The sequence below is a fragment of the Sander lucioperca genome, chromosome 17, assembly GCF_008315115.2.
Source record: "Sander lucioperca isolate FBNREF2018 chromosome 17, SLUC_FBN_1.2, whole genome shotgun sequence".
NCBI lineage: Eukaryota > Metazoa > Chordata > Actinopteri > Perciformes > Percidae > Sander > Sander lucioperca.
Genome location: NC_050189.1, coordinates 13,933,867 through 13,961,025, shown reverse-complemented (window position 1 = coordinate 13,961,025; position 27,159 = coordinate 13,933,867). Strand labels below are relative to the sequence as shown.

At 44.5% G+C, this 27,159-nt stretch overlaps 1 protein-coding gene across 4 annotated transcripts; it reads left to right on the top strand.

The window, feature by feature from the left end:
• The first annotated feature begins 92 nt into the window (after positions 1–92).
• On the top strand, positions 93–26,697 carry zbtb4 (zinc finger and BTB domain containing 4). Of its 4 annotated transcripts, XM_031298360.2 has the most exons (3): positions 93–283; positions 6,089–6,223; positions 18,049–26,697. In XM_031298360.2, exon 3 carries the CDS (start codon positions 18,065–18,067, stop codon positions 23,540–23,542), a length of 5,478 nt encoding a protein of 1,825 aa, XP_031154220.1. In that variant the 5' UTR covers positions 93–283; positions 6,089–6,223; positions 18,049–18,064; the 3' UTR covers positions 23,543–26,697. The 4 variants fall into 4 exon arrangements, with proteins under 4 accessions (XP_031154220.1, XP_031154217.1, XP_031154216.1 ...); XM_031298357.2 differs by lacking the exon at positions 6,089–6,223; XM_031298356.2 differs by lacking the exons at positions 93–283; positions 6,089–6,223 and adding an exon at positions 11,459–11,710.
• The last annotated feature ends 462 nt before the right edge of the window (positions 26,698–27,159 follow it).

Below are 27,159 nucleotides of genomic sequence, written 5' to 3'. Positions count from 1 at the left end.
GACATTGCACAACCACGTTTTCAATGCGGAAGCGAGTCCCACCAGGCTGTCAAATGTGCTCCCTCTACTGCTGCAAGTAGGTTAGTGCATACAGGCTTCACTGTGTCCGGTCTAAGTCTGTAGTTTGGTGGTAAGTCGTCCGCGTTTTGAATAGTTGGAAAGTCTACAGTATGTTAGTAACGTTAAAGGATTTCTGCAAAAGGTTTGCATCATATCGGAAGCAATTGCCTCCGATTTTCTGAACATTTGTGGATTAAAAGTGAAATGTATACAGACCAATCTGGTAAGTGCTTGTATGCCTACTATACGGTGCCTGTTGAGATTGCTGTCAGGTTAAAGTGACAAATTGTAAGAACCTTAAACACCATAAGATTCATAATTGACATACTGTGTATATATTGCAGTGTAGTCTACGTAGATTAACGCAGTTACTGTACTTAGTGTCTGAGGTATTTTGTTCGAGTATTTCCATTTTATGCGTCTTTATACTGTGACTCCATTACAACTTAAAGGGGTAAATATTGCAATTTATACTCGAACTACTAATTACATCATTAACGATTTAGACTACATGCAAAACATTTTCTCGAACATTTTTTTTTAAAATGGATGCCATGATATACATTTGTTAAAATTTGCCCAACCTCGACCCACTATAGCTGTAAAAATCTACTTTCATGGTCCTCTAATAATATAATATGAGCCATTTGGTATAATACATACTTTTGATACGTAAAGTAGCCTATATTTTGCTGGTAACACAACAATTTTACTTGAGTAACATTTTAAATGCAGGACTTCAACATGTTACTTCTGAGTATTTTTACACTTCACTATTGTATTATTACCTTTACAGCATCTGGTTTCTTTTTCCACCTGTAGCCTACTGCAATTTAAACATGTACATTTACTTTAAACTGCGTGTTTGCAAGAACTTGAAAAGCCTTAAAATGTGTGAAATTATGATTTCTAATTTTAAGGCACTAAATGCTTATGCTAACAGTTTATTACAGTTCTATTATTTCATGTCTTAACAATATTGCAGTGTTGTATTAGTGAGAATCCCACTGTTGACTTACCTTCTGATGTGTTTAGATTTGCCTACATTTTCTGTTATTTCAGTGATGGAATTGTCCATATTTATTATTATAATTGATTCAAAGTGGTATTTTAAAGTGCTGAAAAAGTCAAATCCAAGCCGATGAAACTGGCAAGTACCCTGATAACATTAGGCCTTGAAGTTGATGGTTTTGGCAGTTGGTATAATTAGGTATACTTTTTTGTTCAGTTCAGTTCATATAGATGTATATAGCATGTGCTTTCCTTCCAGAGGCATTCATTCCTGGAAGGGGTGAGGATGTATCTAGGGGGAGCTCTTGTCTGTTGATGTCAGAGCCTGACAGTGTTTCAGGGGTTGGTGGGGAGTTCGGGAAGGGGGAGCTTTGTAGCACAATAAAGTAGGCGAACACAGAGGCAGGATGAGACAGACTCACAGCAGATGCAAAGCATGATGGGAGGAGCAGACTATTTATTTTTTCAATCTGATTTACAATCACAAAGCCTAAACTAACTGCAGTGAGTCAGTGAGCCATTGTACCTGAATCCACCAAAAAATGGTAAACACATACTGTTGGTGTGCATGGACAACTTTCTCCAAAAACTAACAAAGGCAACATGGCCTGGCGGCTGTGATGCTGATGCTGTTGTTTGAAAACATCCCTGCTGGCCATGAAATGGAGATTTTTATAGGCCTCAGTAAAGTTTGTGAATCATATTCTGGGAACTTATTGCTGTAAAAATAACCAATCCTAGTCTACAGTATCAGCCCACATATATGTACCATCAAAAAATCGACAAAAAACTGGTAGGAAATGCTAGTCATTGCGTTTTTGTGTGTAGTTTTTGCATGCAAAATAAGAGTGAATCGCCTGTTGTATAAATGAAAAAGAATCAGTTTTAGTCTTCATTTCTACTCAAATTATGCACCAGGATGTTGTTTTGTAATAAAAATGGGTGACGCAGAGTCGGAGGCATGTTCTCTCTGAGAGCCCATTGGAACAGGCCGGCCCATTTCTGTCCGCAAGAGAATGTCCTGTTCTTTGGGTGTTTGTTTTGGCTGATGTCAGCCCCTGCCAAGCGTCTTCATCTTTCCTTTATCCTTCCTTTTATCATCCACACACCCTTTCAGACCTTCCAAATTCTCCTCTACTCTCTTTTACACAGGATTCCTTTTAGGCAGTTAATTTGTAGAGAACAGACTGATGCAGGAATGTTAAGTCAGCTAGTATTTGAGTTTTGCAGGAGATCTACGTTTTGTTAAGGTTCTTTCAGCCTCTTCCTGGAACTATCTGGGTGCTAAATTAATTGCTCTTGATCCTACCTCGCGTTGCAATCGGCTTAGTGCTAATCTGGGGTTCTCACAGTGCAGCCAAGTCTCGTCCAGGCAATGCTGCTGCACTGAGCTGTCCACTGCTCTCTTCTCCCAAGGTTTTGACCTCTGGCACTGTCTCTCGTGCTCCCCTTTTGCCATACAACATATTTTTTCACTATCATTCTCCTCTCATTCACTGAGCTTTTTTTCTCATTGTGAATCAAGTCCACCCTTGTAGTCACATGATTGCTTTTCCTCCCTCCTTTATTGTCTGAACCTACCACTTGCGCTCAAACCTTCATATTTTCCCTGACTCCCTCTTCAACTCTCTCATCTTCCCTCCCTTGCTGCATTTCTTTCACCCCTCTCTCTTGCACACTAAGCCTCAGAGACGGCCACATGCTGCCTGCAGTGGCTCTGTCCTGGTCGTACCACTCGCCCTGCCTCTTTTCTCACTTTTTTGTGTTTAGTTTCTCTGCTGTACTGCTGTTTTGTTCCCCTGGCATGCTGCCATTGCCTCTGACCATCTGCCTCACTTTCTGTTCCCCCTTTTCCTTTTTCTTTTCTTCTGCTGTCAGTGAAATTATTACTAATTTATTATTTTATTTGTGATCACAGGATAAGTATACCTCATGTTGCGCCATGACTCAAAACCCTAGTATCTTTCTTTTTCTTTCTCATTGCAAGACATTCTCAGCTCCCCGTTTTTCTGGGAGGTTCTGATTGAAGTGTCTGCGTGCTATTTAAAGAGGCGTGCAGAAAAGCGGAGTTGTTTACAGTGTCCTCAAAATACAGGCTGTCTAGAAACAGGAAGTACCATCGCCCCGAAGCGCAGCAGCACACAGCGTCAGCCAACATGCAGCCACTTCCTCCTCATGGCTGAACAGAGGCTCCAGCAAAACAACCCTCACGCTTATCAGAGAATTATGCACCCCTCCCCTCCGCTGCCCGTCCTCCTGAATGGCGCACATACACAGCAGGCTTTTCACCCCTCCACCATGTCCTATCTCGCTTTCTCTATTCTCTTATGCCAACGCCCCCCCCCCCTCCCTCCGACTCTGTCTTTGCCAGTACAGCATGCCTGAGTAGCTGCCTGGAGATGAAGGAGCTAATTAATTTGATTTAGCCGTCCTCTCTCTCTGGCAGTGGAAAAACCAGCCATCCGTCCCCCCCCTCCCTCCACGCCATATCAGGCACCCCTCCCAGATGATTTTCCACCTATCCTTTCCAGTCTCCTTTCGTAACGTCCACACTCCGAACCCTCTCTTCCTCTTTCTCCTTTGCTTTTTTCTTTCCTGTTATACAACCATATTTTGCCAGCGGTTTATTGCGTATTAAATTGATTTTAAATTGCTTGCCAACTGTAACTCTTGTGTGGCCTACACCCTATCTAATTCCTTTTTTTTAGCATTGTATCTCTTGTGTGGAACCAGGGACAGTTTGTGTGACTCAGCAGTGTTTCTCCCTCACACAAACTTGCTCAATGCGTCTGAAGCCGGCCTGTCAGGCTACGCACGATGAAACCCCACGTCTGTCATCTGATACTCTGATGGATCCGCCCATTGAGTTATATTAGAAAAGTCCAGCACAACTACAGTATATAACTGTCTGACATCACTTGTCAGCATAACTCTATAAATCCTTCCGGTGCTTTAATCCTGTACAGTATATAGACATACTCTCATCTTTGCAGCATGCAGGTTGTGGACATCTGCTTAGGATAGTCTCTCTGGGATTTGTGTGTTTTAGTCCTGCAGTGTTGTCTTGCAGTGTTGAACTCCTCTACTGAAACTTAAAAAGCTGAAAACGCCTGAACATTTTGTAACTGTACCACTCAGCTGCTGAAGAAATGTTTGTTAAGCTGCAGCGCTTTATGCGAAAGGTCACAGAGGAAAGATTTTTCTCTTCTATTTTCATGTGACCACAGGAAAATAAGTTCTTGAACTTGACATAATGGACCTATTTTCTTGTAGTCACAAAATATTTTTTGTGATACCAGCCATTTTTGTTATTTTGTGACACTGGTTCACAACCTTTTTGGCTTGTGACCCCTTAAATCGAAGCAGTGTCTATTTGGGAATCCGTCACCGGTTGCATAAGTCTACTGGTCGTTGTAACTAGTTCAACAAAAGAGTCAATTCTTTCCTTGTTTTATTTGAATACTTTTAGTACTGCAGTAGAATTTTCCAGCCATTCACAAGAGCAACAATCGAGGTAATTCTATGACTAATTATAACTTTAAAAAAGAAGAAGAAGAAGAAATATAATTTTTACTGCATTCCAATCCTTTACATCATCTCACAGGGGCAGAACTCTAATATTTGAATTTTTTTATTACACTTTACTGGCCTGGTTGAAATCCTCTTCATCACTCGGGCCAAGTTGAAGCACGGTTGCCTCAAAATCTCTTATAACATTTTATTAGATGGGTTTTCTACACCCCTTTGTGTGTCAGGAAAAGATTTTGACACATTACTGGGAAGTAAAAGCTGTGATTCTCTCAGAAAAATATACTGTATATGGATATATAAATGTATATGGATATGCATTTTGCAAGTTTGACATATATCTGGCGCATTACAATACACAATAGAGTAACACAGCAATGCACCCCGGCACTCAAGAAAACAACATAGAAAAGCATATCATCCGCCAGTTAAAGGCAGCATACTAAATTAATAGATTGTCTTCACGACTCACCTGGAATAGATGAACAATTATTGTTAGGTTTTATTTAAAGCTATAGTGCGTAGTTTCTGTCTCCCCCATTGAGGAATTGTACGTAATGACAACAACACTGTCGGCACAAGCCTTCCGTGACCGCACCCTACCCCTCCTCCACGCAGTTGCTAGTAGCCAAGGAGGACACGGAGGATTAAAATAACATGATGGACTCTTCAGAAGAGGTAATTATCTTCACTCGAGCTTCTGCGCAGGAAAGTCACCGGACGACACAATCTTCTGAACATAGTCATACTGAGAAATACAGAGAGAGTTGTGTGGAGCTGATAGTCTTAATTAGCTTTGTAGCAACTCATTTGGCAATGGCTTGAATGTAACGGACACAATATGGATTTTACATTGCTCAACAGATATAGATTATGGGGTATCACTTGTATTTTTGCTGGTCTTGTGAAAACAACGTCTCTGCACTAAGACGTGAAAGAAGTCAAAAATCCCAGCAGAAGAGGGGCATTACTCTGTGCTCTAAAATGTGAACTGTAGGGTACTTCAGCCCCTAAAGATTGAAGAGAGAGTGAAAGAATTTAATTTCATTCACTTTGACATTTAACCTTTTTTTGTGAGTGGGCATTCGCTTGTGTATACATCCTACATTTTTATTAATATTCATTTACAACTTTGAATTTTGAGGAAGAGCGATTTGCTTGAAATCATGTCTTCATGTGGGAGCTGTTTGTGTATTTTCTGTTCCATACTGTTGAAAGTGCTGCCCTGACATTAGTTTTTGTAAACGGCAGAGAAGTAAGCTCAGAACATGTTCCAGCACGCTCATCTTTCCCTGTCTCAAGGGACGTTTCATCAAGTTACCCACTGTACCGCCACTGCGTCTGTGAGACAATGCTGAGGGCTTAAACACCCTTCCATCTGTGTGCGCATGCGACTACAAATGTAAACATTTGTCATGCTTATCTGAACTTGTACTTGCAGAAAATGCATGTGCTGTGGTTTCACTATACCTCACATTTCTGCGTTCAGGCTACACACAGAAAGCATCGCTGCGTCGGCCTTGTGCAGCCACTGCTTCCTCTTTAAGAAACCACTGACATTTGAACTCCTCGAGCATTGTTTGACTTCCCACTTTGATCTACGTCCAAGTCAGCTGGAGAGCAAGTTAGTCATTCCTTTTTTGAGATCATTGAGGATGTTTACTAACCCTTGAGCATTCCTCAGGATGTATTCACACACATTTATCAGGAGGAAGCTGGATTTAAGAAGAAACAAGTATTGCACACAATCGTCATGCACTGTCACTGGTCACATAACTGTTGTCTTTATACTGTATCTTTTCTGAACTAACAATGTACAAAATGAAAACCAAGCTAAAGATTTGATACTTGATATGCACCCAAAACAAAGGTTCAGTTGCACTAAAACCAAAGCAGCCGGGGGACAGACGGGGTCAGAGAACTTTAGGAAAGTGAAGACGACTGACTCAACTTTTTCAGTGTTTTTTTTAATTTTTTTATTGTAAGCAAACTAAAAAGCTAAAATCTGAATCAGATATATTGCCAAGTACATTTTCACTTGGAGGAATTTGCGTTGGTGTTTGATGCAACATAGTAAGAGGAAATAAACTATAAAGCAAAGTACTACAACAGACAAGATCATAAATATAGAACAGAATATTATAATTAAAAAATACGTAAAAGACACTGTGACAAATATACAAATATGTACAATACATTTTTAGACTAAGAAAATAGGATGTATGGTTTTGTGTAGGATGTGCAAAAATGTTGAAAAGGGAATGTGCAAAAGTTCACAATATATAATACAGTATATGTGCAATGGTCAGGTATATAGTCCAAAATGCATTGTGTTTCCCTTTAAAGCGGCTATAATGAATCTTTTTTTATGATAACAATAGTTAAAATGACTATGTGTAATGTGAAAGGGGTTGGTTACAGTAATGAATTTACAGATAATTATAACCAGACTCTATAAAGCTCTTCACTTTTGACGCTTGAGACTAAACCAGACGGGCCGACTGTCGGCAGAAAAGCCAGTCGGACTGATCAGTCGGGTCCCGAGGTCCAAAAAATGCCTCAGAACACACTGAGGCGACGCCGACTTGAGCGTATGCTCTGCGCGTGCGCGAAACGTAATACGTCTCCATACCAGCAGGCGGCGCTGCTCTGTATTGTTTCCATTAACAGTCTGATTATTTACCAGAAAGTGAAAACCGGTAGCTGATTGGACGAACGCGTCACGTGGTTCTTTTTTCTCCGGAAATTCACAGCCATTTGTCTTCATTTCAGATTGACAAAGGTCAGTTTAAAAGATTTTCGTCAGATTTTGAGCGGCTCATCCGCTCCCCATTTCTGGGTGAGTCCCAACTGCCCTGTCCCCGACTGAACATGTCGGGTCGGCCCAAATGAATGCCGACGGCTCCTCGGACGGCCGACGGCATGGGACACATAGAACAGACTCGAATCACGGACCTCGCCAGACGGCCAGACGGCCCGACGCCCGATTATCGGGCTGGTGTGTCTTCTCTCTAACACAACAGGAAATTTGTTGCCACCATCTGTACAAAACCTCACAAAAATACATAGATACATAATTGCATTAAACACTACAACATGACCACATGAGAGAAATCAGATACATCCCCACACATACCTACACACAAAGCACCTACACACACACAACAGTTATCGATGTGTTTTGATTGGTGATGCTATGGCAGAGAGACCAAAACTCCTGCCATAGCGTGCCCATTCCCAAGCCAGGGATCTGTATCTACGGCCAGACGGAAGCAGTGTGAAAAATGAGTTGAGGGGGTGCCTGGGGTCATGTGCTATGATGTTAGCTCTGCGTGTGATGGCTTTGCTGCTGAGATCTGAGAAGTTGGGGGTGGGGAGGCCAATAGTTTTGGAGGCATTGTGTATGAGTTTGTTCCTATTGGAGGCAACTCAAAAGGTTGTGATATGTCAGTGTCATGGTCACGCCTTGTTTCTTCTGCCCCACTGGGGCCAACAAAAATGTATTGTTGCAGGTTTAAGGCCTAACAAACATGTTGAATGAATCTGCTACCCCATAAAACATTTGCAAAAGATGAAATGTTAAATGCTACTTCATATTAACGTTGTCAACTGTTACTGCCCTTCACAGTCGGCAGAGATGTGTTTTACTTTACCCCCATAGTGTGTACATATGTGTCCTCATGCACATGCTGGTAGACCAGGACAAAAAAAACAATACAAGGACACACTTCAAGACCTTTCTCCCACAGCGCTTCTAGTTAGCACTCCACAGGGTGCCTTTAACTGCATCATTTACATGTGTGATTTATATGATAATTTTGCTAGTTGTCTTTCTGTTTTATTACATTTTTTTTTATTTTAATTATAGTCAATTGTGCTGTTGAAAATAATATTAATAATTGGACCACATCTTATATTTATTTATTTATTTATTTATTTATATATATATATATATATATATATATATATATATATATATATATATATATATATATATATATATATATATATTTATAATATAAAATAATGCATTTTTAGTCTTTTAAAGAAATGTATGTACGCCAGATTGTTGATAAACCCTGCATAAAGGCCCTAGACCAGACTTAATGCTAATCATGAGACTAATAGTAATATATTGAAAGTCTTGGTGAGCTAATGGTTTAAATTTTCCACCAAGATGGCTTCCTTAGATCTTCCATCTTTGTGTATTTGATTCAGATGTATGTGTCGCTTGGTAGCACAGCATGAAAAGCTATGATCACGTTTGGCCAAACATCCATGAATAGGGACGTCTGGACAACAGGGGTACCTCTGAATACAGAGTTTGTAGCTGGCTGCAGCCACGGGACAACGCCAGCACACATGTGTGGGCTGAGTGGTTGCACTCCTGGAACACACACACACACACACACACACACACACAATTGTCTTTGCCAACGGGCAATTTGCTTCACAAACACAGCATTCCTTTCTTTTGCTTTACACACAGACAAATTGTTACTTCTATTTTAAATTTACTGTCCTATCCTGAAGCTACTCACAACTGCTGTCATGTGTCCCATCCACAAACATCCTGCATGCTTTGAAAGCGTGCAGGAGTGCATAAGAGAGGACCGGGGGGGGGGGGGGTCGTCCAACTCCAACAGCCAGAGAGGTCACAGGAACAACACCCAATCCCAGAGCGGTTCCCATGGAGACAAGTGTGGCAGCGTACAATGAGGGTAGGAGAGAGTGATGAAAGAGAGGGAGAGAGGGAAAGGGCAGGGAAGAGTAGGAGGAGGGCGGGCTGTTGGCGTTAAGGTTCAGTTAGTGGGTACTGGGGGGGAGTCAGGGGGGTAGCAGCTCCACTCAAAAGGACAGTGGGAAGTATAATAGTGTTGAAGCATAACGGTGCTAGAACATTCTTCCACCCCTCCTCTCATTTTTCTAGCCTCTTGTTCCAGCTGGTAGAATACCTCCTGATCTAAGGCCGCAGAGTGGCTCATGGCTCATGGCCGACGGAGGGAGAACAGAGATATGTGGAATTTCCACTGACCATGACGTGCGAGGGCAAGAGCAACCAGTACGAAGAGAGTTGTTGTTGTGAGGGCATTTTGCATGGATACGGATTAATCAAAAGGGATGTCCAGTTGCAGGACTTGATTTGTGCAGTGGCGCCCTTGTTTTGGTGAGGGTAGGGCGTTAGTTGTGCTCAAAAACAATACAGAAGCTTGTCACCAGGAGTCTTAGTTTACCCACATGTGTGAGACTAAGATTCACACGCTGACCTAAAAGCAGTTAATTGACATGGCCGACATCGTCACTGATATCACTTGAACCCTTTTATCTGAGGGAATGGACAATCGAAGAGTGTCTCTTCCCCAGTTTCTGTCCTTGTCTGTCCACCTTTAACCCCCCTTTTCTCTTTCAAAGAGGCACTACACTGATTTTACATGTGAAGATTGGTTTACTCGTCATGGGGAGTACTATTCAGCCTGTGAAAACAGTTGGAGTCTGGAGGGAGTTTTCTGAAGTCTGAGGAAAAGTGTTCTGGCTGCCATTTTGATGGCATAATGGCAAAAGGCTTAGGCCGCAAAACACTTGATCCTCAGGTCCATTTTAACAAATTTTAAACATGCAAGCTGCAGTTTGCAATGTAATTTTGACACATTTCAAACAGCATACACTATGCCCATGCATTACTATGCTATAGCCCTGTAGGACTCACAAATGTATCTGCAATTTACAGCGACAATAATTTGTGTAATGCAATGTTTCCACTCTTTGCAATATGTGTGTAAGCAGTGACAACAGCAACTTTTCCTGCAACTAAAGGCAACATCATATAGCATCATACTGTGTTGGGCAATTAAATATGGTAGACAACGGTTTACTTTGCAATTGTCAAGATGGAGGATAGAATTATTGTCGTTGTGACAACTTTCCAAAGTTGTCCCATCAGCACAGCCTGTTGCATCGTTTTCACACAGTGATATTTTAGATCTGAATGCCCTACAAGGTTGTATACTGGGAAGGTGTAGTTTGAAAGATGCAGGCGTTTGCCAGGCAGGGAGAGTCTAGTAAAAGATGCTATCAAGTTGCATCTTGGGAAATGTAGGATCCAGAGTTTTTGGAGCTTGACCCATACGAGAGACTTTAAATCAGGATATATCTGCCTGTGCTGCATCGATTTTGACCATTCTTTTTTAATCTGTCTCTTGTAAGTACCTAAACTTTATCAATGTGCAGTGCTAAATCGCTGGAGTACCACTTTAATGCCTCCATTTTCTCTCAATTTCACTTGTTTCACAGAGTGTTCCCATCTGCCATTTGACTAGTGCCAGTTTGTCCTCTCTCTGTCTTACTTTCTCTCTGTCTCTCTCGCCCACTCTCCTCTCACTCCCTGTCTGTGTCTGTCCGTCCGTCCTTGTGCCCAGGTTTTTTGAGTTGGCGTGGTTCCTGTTTGTTTTCAGCCATTTTGGGGACTTGCAGTGCTCGTAACAAACTGCTTAAATGGCGTCCTCTTGCTTGCTCTCCCACTCTGTCTCCCTCTGCCTCTCCCTCCCTCTCCCTATCGCTGGGCTTTGTGTATATAAAGTAGTGTGTGTGTGTGTGTGTGTGTGTGTGTGTGTGTGTGCATGAGTGTGTGTGTGTGTGTGTGTGTGTGTGTGTGTGTGTGTGTGTGTGTGTGTGTGTGTGTGTGTGTGTGGAGAGAGGGAACAACACTTCCAAATAAAAAGAAGATTGGATTCAGTGGGGGGCAGAGGGGGGAGATTCACTTGCTGGAAAAAAAGAGCAAAAACACTAGGAATCGTGTGTCAGAGGCAAAATGTGGAGTGAGAGAGAAGAGAGAGCTAGAAAGGGGGAGTGAGTGAGAGAGAGCGAGCAAGTTTGAGTGTGAGAATCGCTCCTGCCCTCTGTCTTCACACACTGCTGCCTGTATGTGTGTGTGTGTGTGTGTGTGTGTGTGTGTATGTGTGCGCCGCCTCTCCCTGCGCTCTCTCTCCCTCTCTCTCACACACACACTCAGACGTGCGCATACACAGACCAAGGGGGAGAGAGAGAGAGGGAGAGAGGGAGTGTGAGGGGAGAGAACACATCGCAGCAGAGATGCAGCAGGAGGTTTTCCGAGGTACGTTCTCTTGTATGCTTGCCTTCCTGAGAGACAGCCAGAGAGAATAAGAGGAAGAGAGGCTGAATTCTGTTGTTTTCCTGCTTGTTTTTCTGCTTCACTCTGCTGCTGTGGCGGCGGTTGCTCCGCGCTTGAAGAGGAGGAAAAGGTTTTTATTTGACAGTGCGTGTGTTGGGCTGTGCATATGTATGCAGTGTGTGTTGGTGGACACGTATTTATGTATGTGTGTGCCTGTGCTGGGTCTGTCTGTCTGTCTGTGTGTGTGTGTGTGTGTGTGTGTGTGTGTGTGTGTGTGTGTGTGTGTGTGTGTGTGTGTGCGTGCGCGCGCCAGTAACAGGCCTTGTCTCCCTCATCCTCCCCTCTGTTGCTGGCTCACCACGCAGTTCTTTTTCAAGAGCGATGACTCGTTTTGCGATTGTGATGAAACTTTTAATTTATCGAAGCCTCTTACATCTCTGTGATTGACTGCAGACAGGGGGGCACAGTACAGCACACGTCAGTACAGATATGAGCTTTGTTGTTGGGGTCTTAACATGGTGGGCCAGTCTCCCTATCCTGTTCATCAAGTTACTACCAACATCAGGGGAAGTGTTTTGTGGGGAAAACTTGCATGTAGACGATGGTAAACATCTCTAATTCCACCGACTGGTTCTGTCTCTTATTTCTGTCATTGGCAGCCCAGTTTGTCCTCCATTTTACCAACCTGTTGTTTAGCTGGAGGTTGTCTCTCGTAGAGCAGCAGAGGGCATATTGATGTCACCAACCCGTTGTTGTTGAAGCCTTACTTTTTCCCCAAAACAACATAGCATCTGCTGCCAACTACTCCACATTCCTGGTTTCCATGGATGCCAAGCCAAGCCCCTGTGCTCAATGTATGGAATATATGATCCACACTGCCACAGGGGTAGGGGTCATAGGTCAGGCATTAGGAAGTGTAGTTTCTCGCTGCTCTGTGGTGTCACACAGATCATGTTGTCATAAAGGTAGCAGCCTTTTGGTCATTTGTGTTTGGGCCAGACAGCAGATAAATCATGTCTACTATATTTGTCTTTGGGCCTTTTGCTGCCCTGGGTATTAAAGTGCTAACGTGCAAGTCTTTGCAAATTGTAAGACCGAGTTGGTTGGCTTTGTTTGATTATGCCGTTTTTTGAAATGCCACAAACATAAAGGATGTGGACGCATTCAGGAAACTGGTGCAACGCTTCATCTTCTCTAGCCTGCCATAGTTTTACTTGCAGTTTATGGTGACTGTTGTAACATGCCGCTCTGGCTCAGCCTTGCTAATACCTAAATGTTACTTGGTTGTTTGAGACTGAGAACTCCAAAGGGGCTTTCACATCCCCTTCAACAGGGACTGCGTGTGAAATTGAAAATGATTTTGGGAAAATTACTTCAAAAAGGTCACTGGTGATGGATACTGCTCTCCAGGGGTACTTTTTTTGGCCTTACTGTTTCCGAATACCTCTCATGATTCTGTTGCAGCGAGCATAATTATGGGAATTACGTGCTGGGCTGAGAGCTAACAGAGTGTGGAGAGTATGGCGTTTTAGACATGGGCAGGTTCGCTGGTGCATGGAGCGGCATGCGAAAACACCACCATACGACAGTTTACACGTGGGGAGGGGAGAAGAGGGGGCATGCAGTCAGTCATGCTGAGGGGGAACTGAAAGACAAGGAAACCATGAAATGTGAACATAGGCGAGACGTGTTTGAAGTTACCCCTACCTCCCCTGCTCCCACCACCACAAGCACCACTACCACCTCCGTTCAACCACTCCCCAACCCATACTAACTTCCATTTCCCATACCTCCTCCCTCCCTCTATCCCATCTGGCTGGCTCCACCACGCTCTCTTGGCCGGGGGGTTGTGGAGAGTTCAGTAGCTGTTTTCTTGCTAACGATGCCCCCCTACCCACCCACACACACCCTCATGTGCACACATGCACCCTCCTCTTCACAGCCCAACTGCTGCTCTGATAGTTGGGCCCCTCTGGCTGCCCCTCACTGGGGAGAAAGCCCAACCAACACCTTCCACTTCCCACATGCTCCTCGCCGCTGGCTTACCGGCAAGAACATCGGCTGGAACATCGAGGCCCCCCACATTCTGCCTTGCAGACACGACCCTTAACCCCTCTCTCACACACACACACACACACACACACACACACACAATGACGGCACATCATTGCTAAAGATATAGTTAAAGGACAATTCTGGTTATTACAATTTGGTTCTTATTTTTATAGTTCTGGCCATCAAGCATATCAGTAAAAATGATATAGCACTCGTTAAACTCATTTCTTAGATCTGTGAATACAGTGATATTGCTAAGTAAGAGGAAATATGCAAATTACAGGCCAACTTGTAAGCACACAGGTTTCATGTGCAGTAACAGATTATTACCAACATTTCTGGTGTGCTCTCTGTCAGTTTCATGTCAAAATACAGTGGTTTAGATCATCTCTAAACCTTTAGCTCATTTACAACCTGTCACCTGACCACCCGTTTTCCTTGTCCCATCCAATTATGCCTTTGCGACGTTATTGTGTTCCCAGAGCTCAGCAACTACTTTGATGAGCACAATGATGGCCAAAACTATATAAAACTAAAATGGCACTTAGAGAGCGCAGACCTCCGCCAAGGCAAATAATACATTCATACGCTCCTCAAATATTCCCATTTCCTGAATTGGGAATTTGTTCTTCCGACTTCGGTGTGTTCATGAGCTCTAAATTCGTGGAAAAAACGTGGACGCTACAAAGAAGATGTGTTGTATTTTATTGCTCAGAGCATTTAAACAACATGTTGATAGCTGTTTATAGTATTTCCGTGACAAGGAAGAGCAAAGGAAACGGATAATGAGACATTAAATATGATCCAGAACAAATTTTTCGGATCATTCCGACACCACATGAATGCAGCACAAAGGCCCTATCTCACAAAGTTAACAAAAGTGAAAAATAATTTATATATCAGCCTTGTGAGTCGTAGTTTTTTCATAATCCTGCTGACAGACCAAACCAACAAACAAACGGACAGACCGAACCAGACCGAAGTTGTAATCAACCAGAATTGTCCTTAATGGTGGGAGTACAGGGAAAGCAGAGATAACTTGATCGTTTCAGCTGTACTCTATTAAAGGACATTTTAATGAGGCTTCGGTGCAAATGTTAGCTGTTTACATCCGCATTTAAATGTGAAAGTAAATTAAGTGGCACTAAAACAGTATTAAAAATGTAATTTGCTCTGATCTGATTTTTAATCCTCAATTATAAGTACTATTAAGCTTAAAACAGTTTATTTGAGAGCCAAGTTAAGTTTTAGTTTGAACTGCATAAAACACAATACTTCTGGTTAGATTTTTGAGGAATTTCCTTTGAGATGGAAGATGGCAAAAAAAGAAAAGAAAAACAAGCATGGTTATTGAATCCACAGTTATTTGTCTGTCAGCACAAGTACCAGTTTCAATGTCGAATAAACAGATTGCTCAACGGCTGGTTCAAGGCCTTGAGCTGGCAGGCCAGCCAAACTTCTATGCTGTCCTGCCTTATATTATGCAAGGCCACTTTAGCAGCGATGTTCCAAGTGACTGATTGAACATTTAAACTCAGTGGATTCAAAACTAATGGTTTCGTAGGTCATAAAGTTGTTTATATTTTTCAGATGCTAATGACAAAGTATCTCAGATTCAAATAGTAAAACGTATGCTGTTTTGAATTGGTCCCAAAATTCAAGCAGACAATATGTTAGGATTATTGAGCCAAACAGCACTTTTCATTTCCCCAAAGTTAATTGGTTTCAAAAGTTAAACTGCGCTAAGAGAGGGAGACTAACCTGCAAGTATTTGCTTTTTTTCTGATGATTTAAAATTAAAAGAACAAAGTTTGCATAATAAAAAGCCAACAGTGTTTACTTCACATTTATCATTTGATATGGAATATAAATTTAATCAATGCATAGCTAAAAGTAGGCCTCAGTTCCCTCTGCCTGTCAGTAGTCGCTATAGGAAAGCCATTGCGTGTGGTATAATGTGTTTTATGTTTATGTGAGTCTAGTTAGTAATTTGTCCTTTACCAGCTGAGAATCTGCTCGTGCTATGAGGTTTTGTAGTGCCACAAGCGTAAATAGACAAACACTTCATAGGCTGACCAACATGTTTGCGCAGAACATCCTGTTGCAGAGAGGTGTGGGAAAAGCGTTGCTGTTTATTTTGAATTCGCCTTAGGATCCTTGCCAAATTCATGGTCACATTTGTCTGTGTGCTTGTTTGTGAGTTGTACATAATGATGTATGTGTGTTTATGTGTGTATCTACTCATCTGCACAAATATTAAAGAGGTAAAAGTGTTTTTCTGCATGTCCCATGCGCTTGTGTACACATTTCTGTGTGTACAAGTGGATCCAGTACATTTAAAGCGCGTTAAAAGCTGCATGTCACAGTCAGATGGTGTGTCGTGCAGACTCTGCTTGTGCAGCGGCTGTGTGCGTCACACGGAGATAAAGAAAAGAGCGAGGGGGCGTCATACGCATTTTCCTGTCCGCGGCGCAAGCATCAGATGAGATGGTGACATTTTTAGCCTTAGCACTGTCTCTCAGTGTGTCCGCCCACTTGTAGCAGACTGGCGCTTGCCATAAGGGATTTCCTGCACAACGTCAACGCTCGGCAAATGTGAGTGACAAAGAAGGCCTGTTTCAATACAATATGTGACAGGCCTGGTGAGACAAGATTGTGCATACTTGTTTTTAGACGTACATCTTGAATAGGCATGAACTGGTTTGTTGTGCCCGTACAAGAAAAGGCCACTGCTAGCACTAAGTACGTCATTAATAGCCACTTCTTTTTTCCTTTTGTTGACTATACTTAATTCCACCTGTCCCCTTAGTCTCTGATCCATGTTGCACTCAGATTCATCTTTTGGTTTTGAATGTCATTTACAAGTGTGCCTATCCATGTCCAACTACTTTGTTTATGCCTGTCTGTCTTGCCTGTGGACATTTATGAGAGTATGTAAAGTGTTGTGTACACATGCATTATTGTTTGTGTGTGTGCATGTTCGTGGTTATATGTTTGTATGTGCTGCTTGCTTTTGTGTGTGTGAGTGTTTGCCTGGGCTCCTGTCTGTCTGACAGTGCAGTGTGTCTGACTGTTCCTGTTTCAAAACCCCCCTCCCTCCTCTTCCTCTCTCCTTCTTTCTGTCTCTTGCTCTCTCACTAACCCTCAGTCTCTTTCTCTCGCTCCCTTTTTCTATCACCCTTTCACTCTCCTTCATCCTCACACTCTCTCTCTCTCTCTCGCTCTCTCTCTCTCTCTCTCTCTCTCTCTCTCTCTCTCCCTCCTCTTCCCTCTGCAATAACAGTGCTGACCTAGTTTCTGCCTGTTCAGGGCTGCCTGTGGAATTTTACAGCGGCCTGCCTTCCTAGCTGCTTTGCTGCTTGAAAACGCAGGCAGAAAAGCATGACTGGGGAATTTTCTTATCGTTGCATCATTATGGCCTTCTACAGTCTCCGTTCTTCTTTCCAATCTGCAGACCTAAATAAATTGACCCATTTTAAATAAGTAATAACAGCAAATTGCCTATCATGCGAGAATCTGCAGCTATCTTATGTATGGAGAATTTCGAGCCAGACGGCATCCACCACCATGGCAGTCGAATTAGAATGGAAATGAGAATTACCCATTGCTCATCTTCTACAGCTTAGCTGACATTGTACCGGATGCAGAGGGCGGAAAACACCCCTTCTCTGTCCACATGCATGCAATCTCCCTCCCTTCTCCTCTTCCCCTTTTTCCTTCCCTCCCGTCTTTGCCTTCACAAATAAATGGTTAGAGTCATGCCCGGCAAACACTAGCCACTGCCAGGAATGGCTAACAAGGCTCATGCTCAAATAGCAAGAGAGTGGGACTATTTGCATTTGGGCCATGGATCTAAGTCAACACTCTATTCTGAGGGAATCTTGATTAAATCTGAACGCCTTCCAATTAGGCATAGGGAATGTTGTGTCACAGCCGAGAGAGATGGATCTCTGGAATGCCTTTATGAAGGCTTGGTTGTGGCACGCTGAAATCTAAACCAGCACTGCCGCAGATTCATTCCTTCCCCCTACCCTCTCCCTCCTTTCACTCACCATTCCTGGCTAAGTTGTTGGAGTTCAGCATTGCTGGGGCATTTAGTTTTCTTTTCCGTTTCTAAAAACTGTTCCACGGGCATCATGACTGCTACTGCAAAAGCTTTGGGTGTAATAGTTATTCTTTGCTTTATGTCGATGTAAATTTACGCCTGGTACATTTATCCTAGGATGTTTATAATGCTAATACATATTGTCTGATTTCTCTTTCAGATTTCGGGGGCTGGTCATGGTGTCCGGTGAGAAGGTGTGGGACCCCCTCCATGCGGGCCTTATTCAGTCACGTCTGAGTGAACAACACCTGGCTCCCCTCTGCAACATCACACACAGTGCAATTAAGGACGCCACGTGCCACCAGGGTCAACGGTTGTCACCTTTGTCTTCCCCACCACTGTCATTAGTGGCTGTGAAAACCCTTCACCCAGATCAGGCCTCCTCACCGCTACACCTGCCTGTTCATTTCTGCGGCTCGTGCAAGATCGAAGGGCTGCACAAACCAGTCCGCTGTCTTGGAGTGGCCTCTCAGCCTGAAGAAGAGGAGGAGGAAGGGGAAGCTGAGCAGTTGGAGATGAAGGCAAAAAGGCATGGAGGCCGGGGAGAGGCCATGATGGAGGACAGGCTGGAGGACATGGCTGATGGACCTAAAAATGCAAAAATCACCCTAAGTTTCCCACTTAGCGCCGCCCCCCTCCCAGCCTCCCTGACATCTCCAAACCACTGTCGTAGCTCCTCCTCATCCTCCCCTTCCCCTCACCGACGGTGGCCATCCTCCAAGAGCTCAGACGAGGGGTCGCTGTGGAAACTGGATGCTACCATGGACGTAAAGCACAGATCTTTTAAGCCCCCAAGGCACGACAGCTCTCCGTCCTCTTCACCTTCCTCCTCCTCATCTCCCATGACTGTTCATGCACTTAGTAGGAAGGATATAAAATCTCCCCCTCCTCTGAAGTGCTCCAAACTCAATCCAGAGACTCAGTTTCACAGGTCGCCCCCAAGATCCTCCAGCGGTTCTTCAGGTGGCTGTTATGGTGGCGATGGATGGGAGGAGAGGCACAGGATGACCAACGGTACAGCCTCACCCTCTCAAACCGCCCAGATCCTCTTCAGTCTGGGCACCTCAGCCTATCAGAGAGGTGGGGATGCAGAGAGGAGAGAGAAAATAACAGGAAGATCAGCTGGGAAAGTGGGAAACCCTCATGGACCAAGTCTTCACCCACCCACCCTACACCTCCCTCCCCCCTTACCCCCACCTCCTCCTCCCCCATCTGAGGGTCTTACCGCACCCCCTCACTCATCCTCATATCCCCCTACCGACAGCCTGAAGCCTGAGCTGATTTGTGGGGTGTGCCATCGGCTTTTCAGCTCAGCCTCCTCCCTGACCGTCCACATGCGGCTGCATCGTGGCAGCCGCGCCCTCAGTTGCCGCTATTGTGGCAAAGTCTTCATCCACAGCAAGAGACTGCAATCCCATGAGGCCTCCTGCAGGGTGCCAGGCCTACCATCCAACAGCCTGGGCCCTCCTTCTCTCACTGTGCAGCCAAAGGAGGAGCCACTGGAGGAGGGTGAGGTGAGAGTGGAGGGGGGAGTGATTGTGGGACAATCAGACATGAGTAAGGTGCGGCCAGGGAAGAAAGCACGGAGCCTCCTGGCACGTATCCAAGGTGATGATGCAGCAGCCGCAGAGCTACTGGCGGGTGATGAGCACCATTTTGTGAAGGTGGTAGATGGCAATGTCATTTACTTCTGCTCTGTGTGTGAACGTTCCTACATGACCCTATCCAGCCTGAAGCGTCACTCTAATGTACACTCATGGCGCCGCAAATACCCGTGCCATTTCTGTGACAAGGTCTTTGCGCTGGCTGAGTACCGCACAAAGCATGAGGTGTGGCACACAGGAGAGCGGCGCTACCAGTGCATCTTCTGCTGGGATGCCTTCGCCACCTACTACAATCTCAAAACACACCAGAAGACCATTCATGGGATTAATCCCAGCCTCATCTCCAGTGAAAAGACAGCTAATGGGGGCTATAAGCAGAAAGCTAACGCCCTCAAGCTCTATCGCCTTCTCCCCATGCGCTCCCAGAAGAGACCCTACAAGACTTACAGTGACAGTTTGCAGAATGGCCTGCTACTGCCACCAACTGATTCGCCTTCCCTCTCCCTGCCTGGCCTGGGCTGTACTCTGGGCCCTGAGGACCTACAAAGCCTCATCAGTGGGGCCCACCCTCAGAGTGTAAAGCCTGACCCAGATGACTTCCCTGATGGCTTCCCTGTTTCTGAGCACAGGGACCTCTCTGCACTAACACCCCTCCCCCAAGCAGACATGCCCCAAGTCAGAAAACAAGAGAGTGAGGCCCTAGAGTTAGAGCAGGGGAGAGCCAGTGGCAGCTTCAAAATGTCTAGTAGTAGCAAAACCAAAACTCCCAGGACTGGTAGAAGCACAGAAACAAGCATGCCTTCTGTGATAACATATGGCCATACAAAACCCTCTGTCATAGTTCATGGAACAGCAGTGTCATCCTCCGTCATTGTGCATAGCAACCAGGTCACCTCTGGAAGTGAAAAAAGCCCAATGAGCAGCCCATCCCCTGAAAACAGCAACAGTCAGACTTCACACAAGGACAGTTCCAGGCCAATCAAAAAGCAAAGAGATAGTGCAGATAACCATAGAAAAAGGTCAAGAGACAGTTCAGATACCACAGAGCAGGGCTCAAGGGGTAGACAGGGTGCAGAGACAGGCAGATTATTTCACAAATCACGCAAATCCCACAGCAAGAGTGACATCCCTAACTCAAAGCAGCTGACAGCATCTGTAGGGTCACAGGTCAAAGAGGCAGGACCCCTGTGCCAGATTACTGTACGTATTGGTGAGGAAGCCATAGTAAAGCGTAGCATCTCTGAGACAGACCTTAGGAGAGACAAGAGCCTTTCTCCACCTAAAACCAAACGGAGTGAAACATCTTCTGTGCGGGAAGCCAAGGAAACACGCCACTCCCACTCCCACCACCATCACCATAAACACCGCCTCCACCGCAGAGTCAGCCTGGAAGAAGAGGGTGAAAAGGAAGGAGGAGATTGTGAGAATGAGTTCAAGAAAAAGAGCTCCAAACCCCTAGATGAAGTGAGGGAGTACTACTTCCGTCGGGAGGTGCGTGACCAGGATAGTGACCATGACACAGAGGATAATTTATGGCGGCCTTACTACTCCTACAAGCCTAAGAGAAAGGCCCAAGCACATCTGCAGAGGGTCAAGAGCTGGCAGAGGAAACTGAAGTTCAAGCGCTCCATCCGGTTGAAGAGGAGGACAGAGAGGCTCAAGAATCATGTGAATAAAGAAACAGAGAAATCACAAGATGAGGAAGAGGATGAGAAGATTGAGGAAACCGAAAAACTGTCAAAAACAGACAGAGATACCAGAGACAAGGGAGAGGGGAAAAATAAAGATTATGTCTCTGTCCCTTTAGAGGAGAAAAACAAAGACGCGGAAGAACAAGTTAAGGAGGCCCATCATGAGGTTTCCACTCCTCCTCTGCACTCTCCAAAGCCTCCTCTGTCTACCTCAGTGCCTCCTATGGGAATAAAGAGGCGGCCTTGGACTAATGGGAATGCAGCAGAGTGTGGTACATGTGGCCGCTGGTTCTCAAGCCCCAGGAAGCGAGACAAACACGAGCTGAGCCACCTGCTGGAGTTTGTATGCCTCTTCTGCAGAGCAACTTTCCCTTCAAGGGATAAGTTGGAAGACCACCAGAGAGCCCAACATCCCAAGCCTACTGAGGCATCCTGTGTACCCCCAAAAGTGGCACTTGGCGAACAAGTTGAAGGGGTCAGGATTAAATCTGTGCCAGAGATTGCAAAGTATGATGAAGAAAAAGGGGGACAATTAGGCTTAGTAGGGAGACATTCTAGTCCAAGTCGCCTAAGCAGAAGAGCATTATCACGACACACCTGTCCACAGTGTCATAAGGTGTGCAAGACATCTTCAGCACTAACTCGCCATATCCGACGCCATGAGTTAAGCAGTTCCCCGGAGAGAGAAAAGGAAGATAAAGACTCAGAGACAAAAACAACGGAGACAGTTGTTAACACTGTTAGTAGAGACCTAGAGACTGAAAAAGACCAGGCTCCCAGTGCTCTCTCTGTTTCTGTTATCAGCTATTCAACACCCGACCCACCCAGCAGTGGTGACTGTTTGGCATCACAGCAGCATGAGGACCATCTCAGTGAACTGACAGATGAACATCAGATGTCAGAATCCAGTTACAAACCTGAACTGACAGAGCTCACACATCCAGCTCTAGAGAGAGAGCCCTGCCCCGAAATTGCAGACCCTCCATTAGAAAGCCTAGTTAACCTTACACCCACTAAATTCACACCTGCTGCACCCTCTACTCTCCAGAGTGTGCTAGTCATGAATGGACCTGAATGTCTGGACTACCGCACCCCCAGCAAAAAGAACCTAGACAGCCAGATCCACAGAATACCCAGCCCTGTGCACATCTTGGCATCCACCAACACCTCTCCAAATGTGCCCATGATGTCACAGACCAGAATAACCACTGCTGCTCCTCCTGTTTCCATGACAACAGTTCTCCGCTCTGAGGGGGGATTCATGAAACGGGATGGGGTCATTATGGACAGAGAGAGGCAGGGTGGGAGTGGTATATTTCTACATACAGGTTATGAGGAACCACCTCGGGTCCAAGATCTCAGAGTTCAATCTATGTCCAGGAGTCCCTCTCCCAACGAAGCACAAGACCTGACCATGTCCTCCATTCTAGCTAGAGAGAGAGAGATAGAGAGGCAAAGAGAGAAAGAGTTGGAGAGACAGAGAGAAAGGGACAGGGACAAAGAAATGGTGAAAGAGAGAGAAAAAGAGGTAGAGAGGGCCCATCAAATGAGTAGAGTTGCACATGCCCCACAGGACCAGATTTCTCTGTTGGTCCCTAAAGAGGAGCCCTTGAGCCCTGTGCCGTCCCCCCAGCATATCCCCACTCAAACCACTATGAATGGATCCTGCTCACATAGGCACACTCCCAAGTCCCCCTGCCGGCCCCCCTCAACTATTGGTCTCCTAGCTCAAGCCAACCGCCAGGTTCACTCTAGTTCACAAGGACTCACACTGCCCACTGGAGCAGCTGGTGGTGGTGACCGCCCCTCTGCCCACGCTCTGCTTCTCCCCCGAGCCCCCCAACCACCTGAGCCGGAGCACCACGATGCGGTTTCTTCCAGAGATTCCCAGCAGGGGGACGCCACTCCAGTGGGCTACCATACCCAGAATTATCCCCTACCCCTTATTGTGCCGGACAGCTACCGCCCTGGTAAGAAGCAGGAGGAAAACCTGCTCATGTCCACCTATCCTGCTGGAGCTCTTCCTTTTGGCCCACTGGGAAAAATGATGGTCCCTCATGGCGGGGACCTGGCTAAGCTGCCATTTTATCCAGATCCTTACCATCTTCTCTATGGGCCCCAGCTGCTGGCCTACCCCTATAACCTGGCGGCTCTTCCTGTGGCTCTGAATATGATGGCACCTGGGGGGGACAAGGTGGAGCCTCTGCCTTTCCTTCCTGCCATCTTCAACTACGCAGCCACTGCTGGGCCCTATATGGGCGCAGCCCCTCACCCCCTTGTGGCAAATCCCAGCCTCTACAGCAGCAGCAGCGGCAGCAGCAGCAAGAAGCAACGAGACAGCAGCAGCAGCAAACCGTAGGACACAGAAGCACTATAAGGAATACATTTCAATGGGGAAGGCCTGGCCTGTTTATGACAGGAGCGGGAGGGGTGCGTGCTCACTGGGTCACTGAGTACACTTGCACAGTACCCCTGCCTCTCTTTTATTCAGTAGTGATCAGAGCTAGGCATTAAATCAGGAGTAGGTTGAAGGAAGGAGAAGGAGCAAAGAAACGGGGAGAGGGGCTGATATTATAGTGACGTATTATTACTCCCCTCTCTTTACTCTTGCGCACCTTTCTCTGTCTCTGCTGTCTTGCTGTAGTGTGTCATAGTTCTAGAGCTTGATTAATCTTCCTCTCTGACTCATTATATTATCTATAAGAATAAGAACTGCTAACAGGGTGTGTGTTGTGTCAAAAATTAGTTCAGTCCGCTTTCCTTTATAGTCACCTTATAACGAGGATAGGCTTGTGTGGGCAAGGATAACGGATGAGACAGAAGAGTCCTTACTCAACACAGTTAAAGGTGGAGCGTTCAAATCGAACCTTGCATATGTTTGTATGAGAGAATACAGGCATATCCTGTTGTGAAATTGTCCATGAAAGTTATATATGAGCATGTACATGCACATGTATGTAGGGATTTGTGCATGCAGAGGTGGGCTTAAGCAGGTATTACTGCGTGTGTGTGTGTGTGTGTGTGTGTGTGTGTGTGTGTGTGTGTGTGTGTGTGTGTGTGTGTGTGTGTGTGTGTGTGTGTGTGTGTGTGTGTGTGTGTGTGTGCGTGCGTGCGTGTGCGTGTGCGCGTGCGCGTGCGTGTGTGTGCGAGTGATGGAGTATGTGCGTGAATGGCTAGATCATTCCGTGTCAGACTCGCACAGCATTCCTGCTCTAGTTGGAATAGCTGCTGTAGGTCAATATGTAGAAGTGCATTTAGAAGTGATTCCTCATATCCAAATCATTAAGTAGTCAATGCTATGGCTGGATGCGAGTCTATGACAATGACAGATCATCTGAGCTTCTAATGTCTCAAACTAACCTGGCGACTTTGTGGCCAGATGGCACTGTAGGATCTGTATAGCATTCACCATAGTTTATACCTTATGTGCACAAAATAGAAAAGTAGTGGTCACTTAAAGGGGACACTTGTAGCTGCTTTGGATACGTAGCTGGCCACTGGGTAAGAATTAAAGGCTGGTAGACCATTGCACTTCCGTTTTTCATCTCATTTCCTTCACATAAAAAATGAAAAGAATAAAACCAGTCAGCCTTCATCTTGCGTAGCTTTTTTCTCTTTGATTGGAAGAGGAAAAGGCTCCATTTCCTAAGCCAGGAAGAAGAAAGTGACAGCAAGGAAGGGAAAAGAAAAATGGATTCAGGGTTTTGAGTTATTTCTGGATAGGAAAAGAAATACATTAGCACAAAACTGTTGGACTCTGAGTCAGAAAGCACCACAGAAATGACTTTGGCGATAAAAGAAAATGTCCTGCTCCCCAACTGAGGAGGGATTGGAAATAGCCTGAACTATATACCCTCCTGCCCTGTGTCATTTACTAAGAGGTAGGAAAAGGCTGAGCTTAGCAGCCAAAGTGGTGGCCGAAACTCCCCAGGTGCCCTCCTGGGGCCTTTTTGTTATGTGTAATGTTATTTCTATGTTTGTTTTGTTAAACTATGTTGTTGTTTCTGTTGTTTAGCCCTCTTACCAGATGGAAATGGCTTCAGTGAAAAGGGGGAGTAAACTTAAAAATATGAATGTAAATTTAGTCATGAGGTTAATGAAGTACAGCTGCATTAATGGTAGAGTTGGTTTCAGTTCCTTTTTGTTTCTGTTTTGACACAAATAACCTGTTTAAGAACCGTATAACGTCTGGTATGCATATATACAGTAGTCCTAGGATCATGTCAGTAAACTTGGGTTCTGTATCCACAAAGCATGAGCAACACTTGCTTCCTAACCGTTTATATCCTCAGCAAACTGGCATTGTTCGCACAGCTTTTGTTTCTGTTTCCTTTGATATTTTCATCTTCCATATCTCTGTTAATATTTTTTGTCTTCATTATGAACAATTCCTCAAAACTAGTTGCCACATTTACATCTCACAGTCACTATTTAGGAGCTGTTTAATTCTCCCTTTTTAAAGCATACACTCGCACACTGCAACTCCTCTGAATGAAGTACATATGTTTCTCTGTGTGTGTGTGTGTGTGTGTGTGTGTGTCTGTCTGTCTGTCTGTGTGCGTGTGCGTGCGTGTGATGGTACTGGGACACCCTAACCCTTCAGACAGGAGTGTTGAAACACATCGTGACCAACTGCAGGGGTGCATAAGCATCCCCTTGGGTGTGGTTACAAGCCTTTTGCGTGTAGGCGTACGTGTTTTGCGTACAAGAGTGACTGCGCGAATATGAATACCAAAATAAATCTGCCTGAGCAGCATATCCCTTGGCAGTATATGAGCCACCTGTTATTTTTTTGTTCTTTGACACTTTTCTGTGGGTTAGTTTCAGTGTAAAAAAGCCTTGCTGTCTCCAATACACTATCTCAAGCCATTCCTGTAGATGGACATGTTTGTGTTTTTGGACCATTTCTTATGCCATAGTTTGCCATCATGGTTATCATACAGACCAAAAGCATGCAAATCGACGTATTGTAGTGACTGGACTGGAATCTGGTGGTAATATAAAACTATTTACTGTATGTTTTAGTTTAAATGAATGTGCCTCTGCTTTGATATTTAAATAATTATCTTTAGTAAGATGTGGATCTGCCAGATTTCAACTGTTAAGGTGCCTTGTTATGGCATAAGAAATTTGAATAGCAAATGAACGTTTTCTTGAGAGATGACAGTATGATTTGGAGATAGATGTCATGGCTTTGTTTGCTATGAAGCTGTTCATAGATGTAGGGGTGTGGCTAAACTGTTTTGGTATCGTGTACATGTCTAGGATAATACTGTGCCATATAGAGCCCACAAAATATGTTAATGTTATTTTTAAAAGATGTTTTAATGTTGCCTGATGACTTTGTCTTTAGATTTGATACAAAGGCTTGTAGCCACAGCTCTCCCAAAGCCTGTAGTCTCCTTTTCCGACATTCTTCCTGTTCTCTCTCTCCCCTTGTTTCCGTCTCCCTTTATCTCTCTTTGCTGCAATCAAACAAAATAAAGTATTAACCTGATGACCCAATGAAATCAACTCTAGTCTGGACTCATGCTTTTTTTTGTTATACATTATGTCTCTATTAAGCTTTACAAGTTGATCTAGAGTCCTTAATATGAACCATGTGCTTAAAGTTGGCGGATGCCTTTTTTCACATTGTTTGATCCTCCCTGCAAATTCTCCAGTGAAATGTACATTTAACATTTAGTGTATTGGTGAAAACGGAACAAGTTGTGGTCATCCTTTGCACTTCTTTTAAGCACATTATCCCTTGGTTGATACTTTAATCACTGTGAATTCAGTTTTAATTTAATACCTTCTCTGTTAACTCACTGGTGAATATTTTTTGGTATCTTTGGTAATTCATTCCATGGTGTTTTCTTTTATATGATATTAACCACAGCACACATTTTTGTTTTTTTATTTTAAATATATAAACACACCCCTTTGTCCTAAACGTTTGATGCTGGCATGTAAACAAGAGGCTGATTACAGCTT

Coding starts and splice junctions, on each gene's coding strand:
- zbtb4 (XM_031298357.2), top strand. CDS start 18,065: ATGGTGTCCGGTGAGAAGGTGTGGGACCCCCTCCATGCGGGCCTTATT.